The 13,488-nt window shown below is 44.4% G+C and overlaps 1 protein-coding gene across 1 annotated transcript in view; it reads right to left on the reverse strand.

The window, feature by feature from the left end:
* The window catches only part of LOC127655513 (thrombospondin type-1 domain-containing protein 7A), a 156,705-nt gene that overhangs the window by 22,521 nt on the left and 120,696 nt on the right, over positions 1–13,488 (reverse strand). Inside the window, exons 18-20 of the mRNA XM_052143382.1 lie at positions 7,072–7,250; positions 5,479–5,484; positions 5,159–5,292 (exon numbers count right to left, since the gene is read on the reverse strand). Coding sequence (XP_051999342.1) covers positions 5,159–5,292; positions 5,479–5,484; positions 7,072–7,250 — 319 coding nt within the window. The remainder of the gene's footprint in view (positions 1–5,158; positions 5,293–5,478; positions 5,485–7,071; positions 7,251–13,488) is intronic.

Below are 13,488 nucleotides of genomic sequence, written 5' to 3' on the forward strand. Positions count from 1 at the left end.
AATGACCTGTGCTCTGAAAGGAGTACCGATCACCTTGGGAACATAGCCATGACCTTGGAGTCACTTGGTCCAAACTCAAGACACGCATCGCTGACAGACAGCGCGTGAAGGTCTCCCACACGTTTGACTGATGACAGGGCAGTCAGAAAAACGGTTTTGAGTGAAAGGTATTTCAAATCCACGGATTGAAGTGGTTCGAAAGGGGGGGCTTTCATAGTTTCGAGAACTATAGAAAGATCCCAGATAGGAACCGATGGGGGCGCGGGGTTCATCCTTCTAGCTCCCTGAGGAAGCGGATGACCAGCTCATTTTTACCCCATGACTGGCCATGCAGGGTTCAGCGAACGCGCAACGGCCGCCACATACACTTTGAGCGTGGATGGGGATCTGCCCTTATCCAGCAGCTCTTGTAGAAATACGAGCAGCGACGACACCCCACATGTCCGCGGGTCCAGGTCTCTGTCGGTGCACCATTTTGAGAACACAGACCATTTTGACGCATAGAGTCTTCTCGTGGAAGGGGCTCTAGCGTGTATGATGGTGTTTATTACTCCTTCTGGCAGAGCGACGGGTAGTCGCTGATCACCCACGCATGCAGCCCCAGCGTCTGGGTGGGGATGCCAGATTGTGCCGCGAGCTTGAGAGAGGAGATCTGCTCTCACTGGGATGGGCCACGGCGCTGTCAGTGACAGCTGCGTAAGCTCCAGGAACCATGTCTGATTCTCCCAACGCGGGGCTATGAGGAGCACCGAGTGACGCTGCTTCCTGATCCTCTGCATTACCTGTGGCAATAGCGAGACGGGAGGGAAGGCGTAAAGCGGGCGCCTGGGCCAGTCCTGGGCCAGCTGCCCTCGCTCGAGAAAAATATTGGGCAGTGAGAGTTCTCTTTGGATGCAAAGAGGTCTATCTCTGCTCTGCCGAATAGGTGCCATAACGCCTGGACTGTTTGAGCGTGCAGGGACCATTCCCCTGGGGAATATTGTCTCTGGACAGTTTGTCCGGGCCGTCGCTCAGGTGGCCTGGCACGTGCGTCGCCCTCAGCGAGCGCCGGTGGCACTGGGACCAACTCAGTATGCGTTTCGGCCAGATGGAAGAGGTTCCTGGATCTGACACCGCCCTGACGGTTTAGGTAGGATACCACAGATCTGTTGTCCGAATGGACCAGGACGTGGTGACCCTGAATGACCGGGAGAAAGCGCACGAGCGCGTACTCGACCGCTATCATTTCCAGACAATTTATGTGAAGGAGCTTTTCCTGAACTGACCATAGCCGAAAACCGGAGAGCCCTCGCAGACCGCGCCCCAACCCGTGTTGGACGCGTCTGTTGAGATGACTTTTCGGTGAGATACAGCTCCCATTGTCACTCCCCGCTGATACCATTCGGCCACTGTCCAGGGCTGCAGAGCTGAAATACAGGTCTGAGTCACCTTGATGGGCTGGCGGCCTGTGGCCCAAGCCCGGCGAGACGCGCGGGTGTTTAGTCAATGCTGAAGCTGGCACATGTGCAGTAAACCCAGCTGAAGTACTGCTGCGGCTGAGGCCATGTAGCCTAGCACTCTCTGAAATTTCTTCAGAGGTGTGAGGCTGTTCATCTGAAATGACGCTGCTAGTCGCTGCACACGGCGCGCGCTGTGTAGATAAGCGAGCCGTCATTGCCACTGAGTCTAGTTCTATTCCAAGGAAGGAAATTGCCTGACTGGGCTGTAGTGAGCTCTTGGTTCAATTGACTGCAAGGCCCAAACTGTTCAGATGACTGAGGAGAACTGTCCTGTGAGACAGAAGCTCCGTATGTGATTGTGCCAAAATCAGCCAATCGTCCAAATAGTTCAGAATTTGCAAACCCTGACTCCGCAGGGGTGCGAGCGCCGCGTCCATGCACTTCATGAAAGTACGGGGTACTAAGGACAGGCCGAACGGAAGGACGGTGTATTGATAAACCTGGCCGTCAAAGGCGAATCTCAAGAATGGCCTGTGACGGGGATTTATCTGAATCTGAAAGTATGCATTTTTCAGATCGAGAGAAATAAACCAGTCCCCCCTGGCACACATGCGCGAGGAGTTTGCTGGTTGTAAGCATTTTGAACGGTCTTTTTTGCAAGCGCTTTGTTCAAAACCCTGAGATCTAATATTGGTCTGAGGCCGCCGTCTGTCTTGGGGACAAGAAAATAATGGCTGTAAAACCCCGACTCGCTCAGGGGAGGCGGCACTCTCTCTATGGCCCTTTTGCACAGAAGGTTTGCTATTTCTGAACGAAGCATGCACGCTGCTTCCGTGTTCACAGTAGTTTTGAGCCGCGCTCTGAAGCAAGGAGGACGGCGATCGAACTGTAGCAAATAGCCCTGTTTTATTGTGCTTAACACCCATTCGGATATCCCTGGAATATCTTCCCACGCTTTGAAGCGTAATGTTAGAGGGTGTATGGCCAAATCGCTCTGATTGCCGCACACAGCGCGCTGAACAGAATGTGTAAGCGCGCTTACTGTGCTTATGCTGGACTGCTCGCAGACAGTCTCGAGTGACTTCCCGATTGAGGTGAATGGGGAAAGAGTCACGTCTGTTAAGTGGTGCGCAAGCATAGCCACGGGCACGGGACTTACATACAGAGAAGTGTTTGCTGGCCGTGTGACAGAGCGGGCAGAGAATGGGCGCGCGCACGTATTCGTGAGCGCATTTATTGACTCTAACACTCGAGTGGTTCGTAACCGCTTTTGAGTGTGCTCTGATGGGGACACGGAACGTGTAATGCTTGTGTGTAGAGGTGAACACTGGATTGTGGGCACATTTTCTACACATAAGGCTGGTCGTGTGACAGAGCGGCCAGAGAATGGGCGCGCTTATTAACCCTAACACTCGAGCGGGTCGTAACCGCTTTATGTGAGTGTGCTCTGATAGGGACACGGGACATGTAATGCTTGTGTGTAGGGGTGAACACTGGATTGTGGGCACATTTTCTACACATAAGGCTTTATTTTGGGTCGCCGTGGAAACGGTGTTTGAGTGCAGGCCAGCGGGTAATATCACCGGCTTGTTGGCTGCTGAATCCACCACTGCAGTAGCTTGAGAGAAGGGGACTGACAGGGGGCGTACGGGACTTACATACAGCTGGCCGTGAGACAGAGCGGGTAGAGGAGGGCGCGCGCATGGGCTCGTGGACGCGTTTATTAACTCTAACACTCGAGCGGGTCGTAACCGCTTATGTGACTGTGCTCTGATAGGGACACGGATGTGTAATGCTTGTGTGTAGGGGTGAGCACTGGATTGTGGGCACATTTTCTACACATAAGGCATGTTTACTCTTTACAAGATTTCTTGGGTCGCCGTGAAAACGGCGCTTGAGTGCAGGCAAACGGGTAGTATCACCGGCTTGTTGGCTGCTGAATCCACCACTGCAGTAGCCTGAGAGAAGGGGACTGACAGGGGGCGAAGCTTTGACGGTGGTCCGGCCGTGGCAGGACTGAGCCGTCGTTTTCTCAACAACGCTAGGATGACTTCGGTTGCTCAGGTTTCAGTACAATCTTAGGCCGAGGCCCGCAGGGGGGCGGCGGTCTGCGGCGGCTGTCTGAGCGCGATCGAGGGCGGCCGCCCTGTCGACGCTGAGAAGTCTGGCTTGTTGAGCTGGGCGCTGTGAAGAGGCTCGTGCAGGAGGCTGGTCACGTGGGCGGCCTGCAGAGGAGCTAGCGCGACGGGGCATGAAGAGATTCATGGCTTGGGCTTCGAGAAACGGTCAACAATGCCACTCACCGCGGAACTGAAGAGACCGGACAGAGAGAGCGGCGCATAGTGCGTTCAGCTTCTCTCATGTCGGCTAGTCAGATCTGAAACAGCCTCTGTCTGTAAGACGGCCATGGAATGCAGAGCAGATGCGGCTTGGCCGGCGGCGGTATAGGCGCGGCCAACACAGGCGGAAGTAGTTCTGCAGGCCTTAGACGGGAGCACCAGCTTAGACCGCCTTCGCGGAGGGCGGGCAAAGGTGCGGCGTGGAGTCTGTTGGGAGCCTGCTCAGGGGCGGTGACCACTCGAGCCCGAGGCGGTCGACGGCCTGTGTGAGGAGGCGCGTTAGTTCCCCTCGACCCGGCGCGGGTCCTGCTGGATTCCTGGGCCGAGGAGGAGGCGTGTGAGCCTGACCACTCCGCTGTCCGAAGCCATGATGGAACAGCCCTTATCCTCCGCTTCTTCATCCGAAATGGCAGCAGAGCAGCCGCCGGCGGCAACTGCGCTGCCCCGGTGGGCGGGAGGGTGAAGGCGATGCTCGAGGGAGGGGCTCCGGCGAGGCAATCGCTTCTACCACTGGTTCCGCAGCCTTTGAGAGCGGCGCTTTTTCTTCGCGGCTGAATGGAAGGCGGCGCTGGCGGCTTCGGTCCTGATCGCCGAAGTCGAGCCCGCAGGGTCGACATCGAAGCTCCTCGCAGAGATCGCATCTGCCTTCAGTGAGGGCGAGCTCTGCATGCCCCAGTCCCAGGCAGAGAGCGCAGATGACGTGGCGGTCTCCGGTGCTGAGAGGGGCGCGGCATGAAGCGCAAGTGGAGCGAGGCATCTTTAAAAAGACGCTCGTACTCTTTTGTGAAGTTCGTAAGAACTAGCTTGTTTTAAAAAGGATATGTCGCCGGATGGCGTAGCTCGCAGGACGGCTGAAGGTGGCGAAGACGGCCGGCTTCTTCGAGCGCTGTCCACGCTTGCTTGATGCCCCTCGAACGGCGACGCGGCTTCCAGTTCAGAGATGCGAAGAGCTTCGCTGAAGAGATGAAAATCAGAGTTCCAGCCTACGAACTACGCTTATATGCACTCTAGTCACACCCATTTTGGCGGGCTTTGATGCAGTGAGCGCGCGGACACCTCTCATTGGATGCGAGTTCGCCCAAGCTCGTCTATAGGCTGCAGCAGTTGCCGCAGAGCAACTAATGAGCTCGCTAGCTAGCCCGCTCGAGGTCTGCAGCTGCCACACTGCGTTGACAATGGATACAAAAATTAAGGATAATTTTTTGGCCGATGTTAATCTTTCCCGTAGCGTAAGCTAGCTTACGCAATACGAGAGAACCTCTCGTAAGAGAACCCTGACCTGCATTTTGAGTGCCCTTATAAGGAAAATTGGCAGTTTTAAAGGTTTCTGCAGGAAATACAACATAACAACTACAAAGAATAGGTGTCTTGGACTCTTACCTGACTCTTCTGGTCTGCACACCTTCACCACAGTTCTCCTTTAGGTCCACATTACTCACTTTCCACACGCTCCAGGGTTCAGCAACCCAAATATACTGACTGCAGTCACTCACACATGGGACCACCTCATACACCTTAAAAATGTGATCAACTCATTACAACAAGCAATAGAAATACAAAACAAAACCACTATATAATGTATTCTCATTCAAGTAGTCAGGCTAGAAACACATCAACCAGCAGTTTTAAAACAGCACAAAATCAAACGTAGAAATTAAATTAACTCCAGAGAGTGAAGAAAGACAAGAAAGAGCTTTTACCTGCGCCTGTTGCCAAGCAGCATTTTTAGAAAGGAAGACAATGGAGAAAAATGTAATTAGAACTTGGCGTCTAGAGACCAAAGCACCATAAACATAATGCTCAGTTAAGAATGCATTTGTTTGTTTTAAAGGGGAAGTGTGTAATTTCTGTGGAACAAAGTCCAGCAAATAGTGTTTGCAAAAAGGCTTCCACATCTGCCATTGGTCGGACAAACAAATAGTCCCAACGCCAAACTCACGCTATTGGTTGGGCCAATGTTGCCATGACTGGATGTTGGAAACGAAGAGCAATGTTTGCATTTTTGGGGGGAAATCAACATACTATTGTCTTACTTATAGTTGACTCTACATGTTAAACTGGGATAGGAGAAAGAATGTTAATGTCTCAGAAATTACACTAATCACCTTTAAAGAAACGGCAATTCTTAAAGTCAACATGAAATGGCTTTTACAGCTCATTTTAATTGTGCAATCTGGCATATTTCACAAGGAAAAGGAGTCAGGACTGGATGGATTTTATCCACTGGAATTGACAGTATTGTGAGAAATGGGCATTACATACAAGAATGAATTTGGTTGGAGGGGAGAGGTTGAAAAATAAGATGGATTCGTGACACCAGCTGGAAGAGAAAGTCATTTAAGAAGCAGAGAATGTGCTTACAGTTTTATAGAAAGGTTATGAAGATTTTGGAATAATGGGCACAATAATTATGGGAACATGGGAACATTTGAGGGTAAGTAAATGGGGCCTATTTTGATTTCATATTGACTTTAAGAAAGACACAAAGTATGAATGAATATGTAGTTTTTGCTCTAGTCATGTTCAGATTTGTCAAATGCAAAACAACATGACCTCTAACCACCTTGATAATGTGATAAGTAATAACAAGAGAGTAATTCATCTAAGCAATTAAAACTAAATCCAAAAATACATTTGTAAGGAGCAAAGAGTTCAGAAGCGCTTTGATGTGGTGAGATTTAATTCTAGCACATCTCAGAAAAATTTGAGATGAAAAGACAAGCAATGCTGAATAATTTGTGATTCACTTGTGATCCTATTTTGGGATTTTAAGCATGTGATTTGCACTGTGTAATCAGACCCAGAAATGTAAAAAATCGAGGGAATATTATTGCTCCGTTCCAAAACCAAGTGAGCAGCCTAGGTAGGCAGCACTGAAAGGCATCATTGGTGCATTCCAGATGCAAAGAATGTTCCAAAAGGTCAGACAAATTCTTAAAATGTGACTTTTTAAACCCAATATTTGTGTGTGCTATTCTTTTTATGCTTATTTTAATGCATGTATCACATAGCTAACGAAGCAACTCTGTTGAAATCAATTGTAAATCAAGTCTCCCGTGCAGTTCACATGACGTGTGCTATTTTTTATGATGCATGAGATGCTGCCTTTGTTCTAAATTGCTCACTTACTCAGTTATGATGCTACTTTATTAGGTGCTTACCTATGTAGGCAGTAGATATCAAGATCATTTGTTTTGGAACAGAGCCAATAAGCACTCAATATCTGTATAAAGCAATGTGCTCAATCACACTCTTGTTTGTATGCTTTCCTTTAAGCATGTGTAAGGGTTTACCTGATTAAGGTGGTCTAGTTTTGGACAGGGTCTTCCACCATTATATGGCTTTTCTCTAAGCCACTTGGAGCGAACTTTGACCCCACTTCCACAGGATTTGCTGCAGCGTGACCAGTTTGACCATTCGCTGAGTTTACAATCAGATGGACAGGGAACGATGCAGGCCTCCTCTATGTATCCTGAAAAGAGCACATACACAAAATATATCAACAAAACTGCAAAATAAACGGTAGACAACGCAAGCTTATCTCATCAACTCTGGGGCATTTTTGGGCTGCCGCATACAACTTCTCGCACTCACGCACACCATTTACACATACTGTGTGTGGACTAACTGCCAAAAATGTGTCTCCATTTTTCTGAAACCCTTCCAAATAATAATAATAAAAAAAGACTTCAATAATTAATAAATAATATTGTATAGGTTTAATGAATAAAGATAAAATAAAAAAAATGTTTTTTTGTAAGCAAGCATGCAATTCTGGTTCTCTTCACTCCATATCCCTAAAAAAAAAGTCGTATTTTATTCCACTAGATGGCAGTGTGACGAGGAGGATGGTGTGGTCGGACTGTAAGGACAGACGCCTGCAGCTGACTTGCCTCAATCATCCGGCAGAGGGATAAAGAGAAGCCGCAGATGCCAGTTGGGGAGAACGTGTGCATTCTGCGTAGGGCGAAGATGGCCAACAGTGTGAGTGCCTTACGGAGCTGTGTGTGTATGCTGAAAAGCATTCTTATGTTGTGTTTAACTTGTACAGACTGTCATTAAAGTCCTACGTGAAGTGTTCACCCGGTTCCCGCTTCCTCCTTCAATAGGGAAGCCGGAGGTCTTTCACTGATTTTTTCCTCTATCACCTTCCATCACAAAATGGCAATCAGAAATGTAGATGGCACTCTAATGCATTTTAGCCCTCACAGATTCACTCGCCCATAGACATTCAGTCTAATTTTCAGTTCATGTACTATCCCCATTACTTCATTGAATATCTCTGCCTCTGAGTGGACTAGAAGCTCAGTCTAGGTGACATTAGAATGCTGAGATCCTCCCATTTGCGATGATGTATATACATCAATCAATAGTATAACATGTATTTCCAATGATTTGTTTAGCATGCTTTTCATGCTGGACTGCATACATTGTTCTGGACATCTTAGATATAACATTGGACGATTCACATGCAGTTTGTACCTTTACATGTTAGTCAGACATGCTCTACCTGCCTTATTGTCCAGAATAAGCTGCGATGTGGATCAGACTTCATGCCGCAAGTCAAAGTCTGATTTTTGATTGGGGCAAAAATTTGGCAATCAGGCACATTTAACGGGCAGTTCCAATAATCTCAAATGGCCAAAAATTGGTTTGATTAAAAATGTAAAACAAGCTTTTGCCTGGCATATATCATTAGAAATATAGAGGCGTATAAACAGTGTAAAGAAGCTGGTATTAAGAGAAATGAAATCCAGTATGTGATCTGAGAGTTGGCTACAGGGTCAGGGAATAAGATATGCTTCAGCAGCTAATACTGAATTTATTACTGCTGTTTGCTCAAGCCATGTGCACTGCCTACTCACTTACCCCAAGAGGATCAGCCTTTTCCAAGAACACCCCCCCAGCCCCACACACACACACACACTTCTCTGTATCACTGTACCCTTCAGAGCATCCTTTCATGAGTGGCCAAGAATTGGCTCAGAACTTCAAAATCAGTCAAGCCAAATGTAAAACATCACTGCTACCAAAAAACTGTGGTAAAGTATGTATTAAAAATATAGATAGTTTCCATAGTAGATCCAATTTTCATGAGCGCTACTGCTAAGATACATTTCCGTGCCAGCGCAAAGCACCAAAGTGTTTGCGCTATCGGTGGGTGTATGCACGTAAACTGTGGGTTTATTGTATGTTAATAAAGTTGGGCATAGCACAGTTTGCAATTTTCCTGAGAAATAAGAAGTTGCGCTAAGACATTTCACAAGCATGTCTGTTTTAGCACAAAAGTCTAAACTCAGTTCCTACATTTGCAGTTTGGAGATTCCACCAGCAGGTGGTAATGAAGTTCATGTCCACTCTGAAAATATAGTGGATTATCAAATGATGTCCCCCAATCCCGGTTGAAGCCGTTTTTTGAGTCTTAAGTTTATGGTTTATTTTTTAATTATTATAATTATGTTCATATTTACAATGTTATTTTTAATCTAATTTTATTTGTATTTTTTCACCTGTTGTCGCAGTGATTTTTAAGACACTACAAAAGCGGACGGTGGAAGTTTCAGAGGGTACAACGTTTGGATTTTGTAAGATTTTTGGACCACTTCATTATTTTGATTATAATTTTGTTTAGTTTGACGTGTAATTTGAATTTAGAGATACTTTTGGATATATTTATTTCTGTTTCAACAATGAATTAAATTAGTAAAAAATCTAAATCGACTGGTAGAATTGTGTTCCGATACAATCACTATTAATACTAGATTAATAGTGACATGATTTATGTGTCAGAAGATGAAAATGATTAATAATAGCTACATTAAATGTATAAATGTGTATTAATTTAATGGAGAGTACACACTAATCCTGACGAGAACCACATTTTCCATGCATATTAAAGGAGTGTGCCACTGTCACAGAAACGTGCCTGACATTCAACATTGACACGGTTAATACAAAAAAAGAGCACAAGTCCATATTTCTATTCTTCTAATTCATTGCATATAGTCCATTTACTAGCAACTTCTTATGAATGTATTGTCTTTTTATCTCGCTGGTGCTTGAGACGGAATGGACTATATAATGGAACACAGACGGTGCAACATCTGGAGAAAACCCTCTGAATTGAACAGCCCATAAGCACAAATTTACAAAACTTACTTGTGTCTAGACTTAGCGCTTTTGCATAAAAATACCAAAACTTCACAGCCAAGCCCATTGACTTTGTGCTTATGACTTAAAGCACAGTGCCGCGCTTAGTGCTAGCGCTCTTAAAATAGGGCCCTCTATATTCTAGTGGAAGGCTGGCCCAGTCTGTTGTGATTGGTAAACTGCTTAGAGCGTGTGTCTGAAATGTAACGCCCCTTACCGTAACCGATGTTCCGCTCCCGAGGCTTTCTGAGCAGTGCATACCTGAATGTGTTGCATAGTGACATAGCTATGTCACGGAAATAATGTCTGGACCGCAAACCGGCATTTCAGGCAGTTCAGGAGCAGTGTTTTCTTTGGGAGAGAGTAACTTGCTTTGGCGTGGACTTTGTAACTTTGCAGACCTTTTGCATGCACAAACAGCTATATTACACACTAAAGGAAAGGTAAAATCCACAAAAAGCATAATAGGGCCTTTTTAAGAGCAAGCTGTATTGTGAAAATACAGGTTCTGCTATGCATCATGCCAACATCACCTTTTAGCCGTGACTATATTCACAATAAATTATGGCCTCTCTTATTTTATTGCTTAAATATTCCAAGGAAAATCTCAAATAGATGTACTCAGGGTCCAAATTAATCTACCATAAATATTTCTAAACAGCATTCAAAACTGTATTCTGCCTCATTTAATTCAAATATAGATATTTTGTCCTGAACACAATGACATTTCATTTTTTTACCCTTATATTTATAATTGCGGCAAACAGCGCAGGTCATTGTGTCACTTCATACACAAGCCAGTATTTCTGTGAAACACCACCTGTTACAAAGACTTCATGGTAATTTGTTCTTCAGATGTTGGTTTTTCTGTTTTAACTCCAGGAATAAGTTGTCAATTATCTATTTATGATAATACAAGAACAAAACTGAGGGACAGAATGCTTCTCTAATCGGGATTTTAAACCATGTATTGGTTTCAATTCCTAAAAATGTTACCTGCCAACTTACTTGTCAAAGCCAATTATCACAAGCATTTGGCGCATGGAAAGTGTTCATTTTGTACACTGAACGTAACTAACTCTGTACAACTGCATCAGTATCATGTATCACAACACTTTTATGGGGACATTAATCAAATGTGATATTACAGTATCTAGACAGTAACCTGTTCACCCCAAAATCAAAAGATGATAAATAAGAAATGACGCTTTGCTTAATGAAAACTAAGCCAATTTATAGGATTTTTAAGACCTTTTGCATTATATGATATTTCTATGACAATAATGAAAATATTCCCTCCAAATTCTCATTACTGCAAATTAAATTGAATAATGATATTCTATTTGAATTGTATGTTTACATCATTCTAGTATTTCTTTGTACTGAATTTAGTTAATGCAGAGTTTGGATTTATGTTTTATTACCCCAAGCAATGGTGTGAGTTGGGGGTTGGACCAGGTGCGTATTCAGAAAGTGTTTTTAAATGTATATTTTTTATTTTTGCAATTCCGTTCGGTGGCGCTAGTGTTGTACAAATGACATCAGCTTTAAGCCCTTATTTAGACGTATCAGTGGTAAGGACATGGATACTGCAGAAAAAGTCGATTTTGCTTCTACATGATATTCAAAACTTGCCACATCCTGTGCTGCTAACAAGCAATTGGAGCAAAAGCGGTGCAGCATGAGCCTACAGGGGATTACACGTGGAGACATGATTGAAAAATCAAAGCAATTAATCAGAGAGGTCTGGGTGAGTTTCCCAGCTTTGTGCTCCCTTATGCGGCCCACCTGAAATATTAACCAGAATTTGACATGGCCGAGACAGGGTCGGAGAACAGTCAGTCCCCAGGGAGGAATACCGCAGTGACCCAAAAATATCCTGCACTGTCACAATTAGGGAATGATAAAGAAATGAACCATTCTGAGTCAGATTTCACTTAATGATTCCAGTAGACAACCCAAAAATGAAAATTCTGTCACCATTTACTCAGCCTCATATATTAAACAAATAAACATGGAACTATATTATATGGGCCTTAATGTGTTGGAGAATAGCAATAATACATTTTCAGAGATTTTCTTTATATGCCTGCTCTTTTTAGGTTTAAGAATTTCATTAACAATTATTATAGTACTTCCAAAGAAGCACCAAATACTTGATCCTAACTATTTAACAGTAGGGCTGTGTACTGATACAGATTTGGTACCGATTTACAAGCTCTCGATTTGATTCGATTTCGATTCGATTCATATGGCCATATTTCAGTTACAATTCTCTCCCAGCTAATGCTGTTACTTATTCAGTGGACCTTCTAATGATCAGCAGTTTCAGAAATACTCAAACCAGCCCATCAGGCACCAACAATCATGCCACAGTCCAAATCACTGAGATTAGAGGTTGACCGATATATCGGTTATGCCGATTAATCGGCACCGATAATGATTAATATCGGTTATCTGCAAAAATCCACACAGATCATTTTCCCCTGTTGTGTCCGGTGCTGGAGTGGCTGGTAAGGGCGCGCTGTCATTATACAGTATAAGAGTGGCTCATACTGATGCCTCGTGGTGGTTGTTTTGACACGTGAGACTGCACGTTGAATGCAGCGGAACACTGCACGGAGCTGAACAATGCAGATTTAAAACACCAACAACTAAAATGTATGTATACAGTACATGTTGTCATATCGTTATAAAGTTATTAATTTCTTGAATAGATGCTGCATTAATATAGAACAGCAGTACGTTTGCAGACCAGGCTGAGGGGATGCTAACATTAAAGCTAACCTTAAGCAGTTAGAACAATGTGACAAAAAACACGCAAGTCCTACACAAATGTTTAAAAACATTTATTAGCATCTATTTGCATTAGTTTATATCCAGTCAGGTTTATGCTTCAGCCAGCTAAGTAGTATATTTAAAGATAGTGAGAGATATGAGAAAAATATAACAAATCAGAAACGCATCTGATTATAATTCATTTTTTATCCTCACAGTAATACGTATTTTTATCATTTTGATGAGATAATCATCAAGAGATCGGTGTGTGTGTGTGTGTGTGTGTGTGTGTGTGGGGCAAGTTTATTTGAGAATTTAAACGAGTGTAACAGCGCAAAATACAAACAAAAATACCCCTGAATCTTATAGAAGCGTTAAAAAAAAGCATAAGACATTGCAATTCACTAGTTTGCCCTAGATTCACATTAAAGACCCCTCACCAGACGTGAAGTGATCAGCCACTTGAAGACGTGCAATAGCTCTGTGAATCACAAAAGGCTGTGTTTAATAAGTAAATATATAGTATGCGCAGTACCAGTGCGTTAGTGAATGGCGCTGCTTTGTTTACACACACACCCGTGGCTATTTTTAGCCTTCGTCACGAACAACATCTCAGATGTAGATGCTCAATAGTTTGGTTCAATTATAATATGCATTTAGAACAGCACCGGAGGTCGATTTGACCAGAATTTGAATAAGAAGCGAATTAAACTACTGTAAACTTGCCTACAAACAGACACATACAGGACTTCCTGGAGATTTCAGAATGTCAAAATAAAAGC

Source organism: Xyrauchen texanus, chromosome 15, assembly GCF_025860055.1.
Source record: "Xyrauchen texanus isolate HMW12.3.18 chromosome 15, RBS_HiC_50CHRs, whole genome shotgun sequence".
Lineage (NCBI taxonomy): Eukaryota > Metazoa > Chordata > Actinopteri > Cypriniformes > Catostomidae > Xyrauchen > Xyrauchen texanus.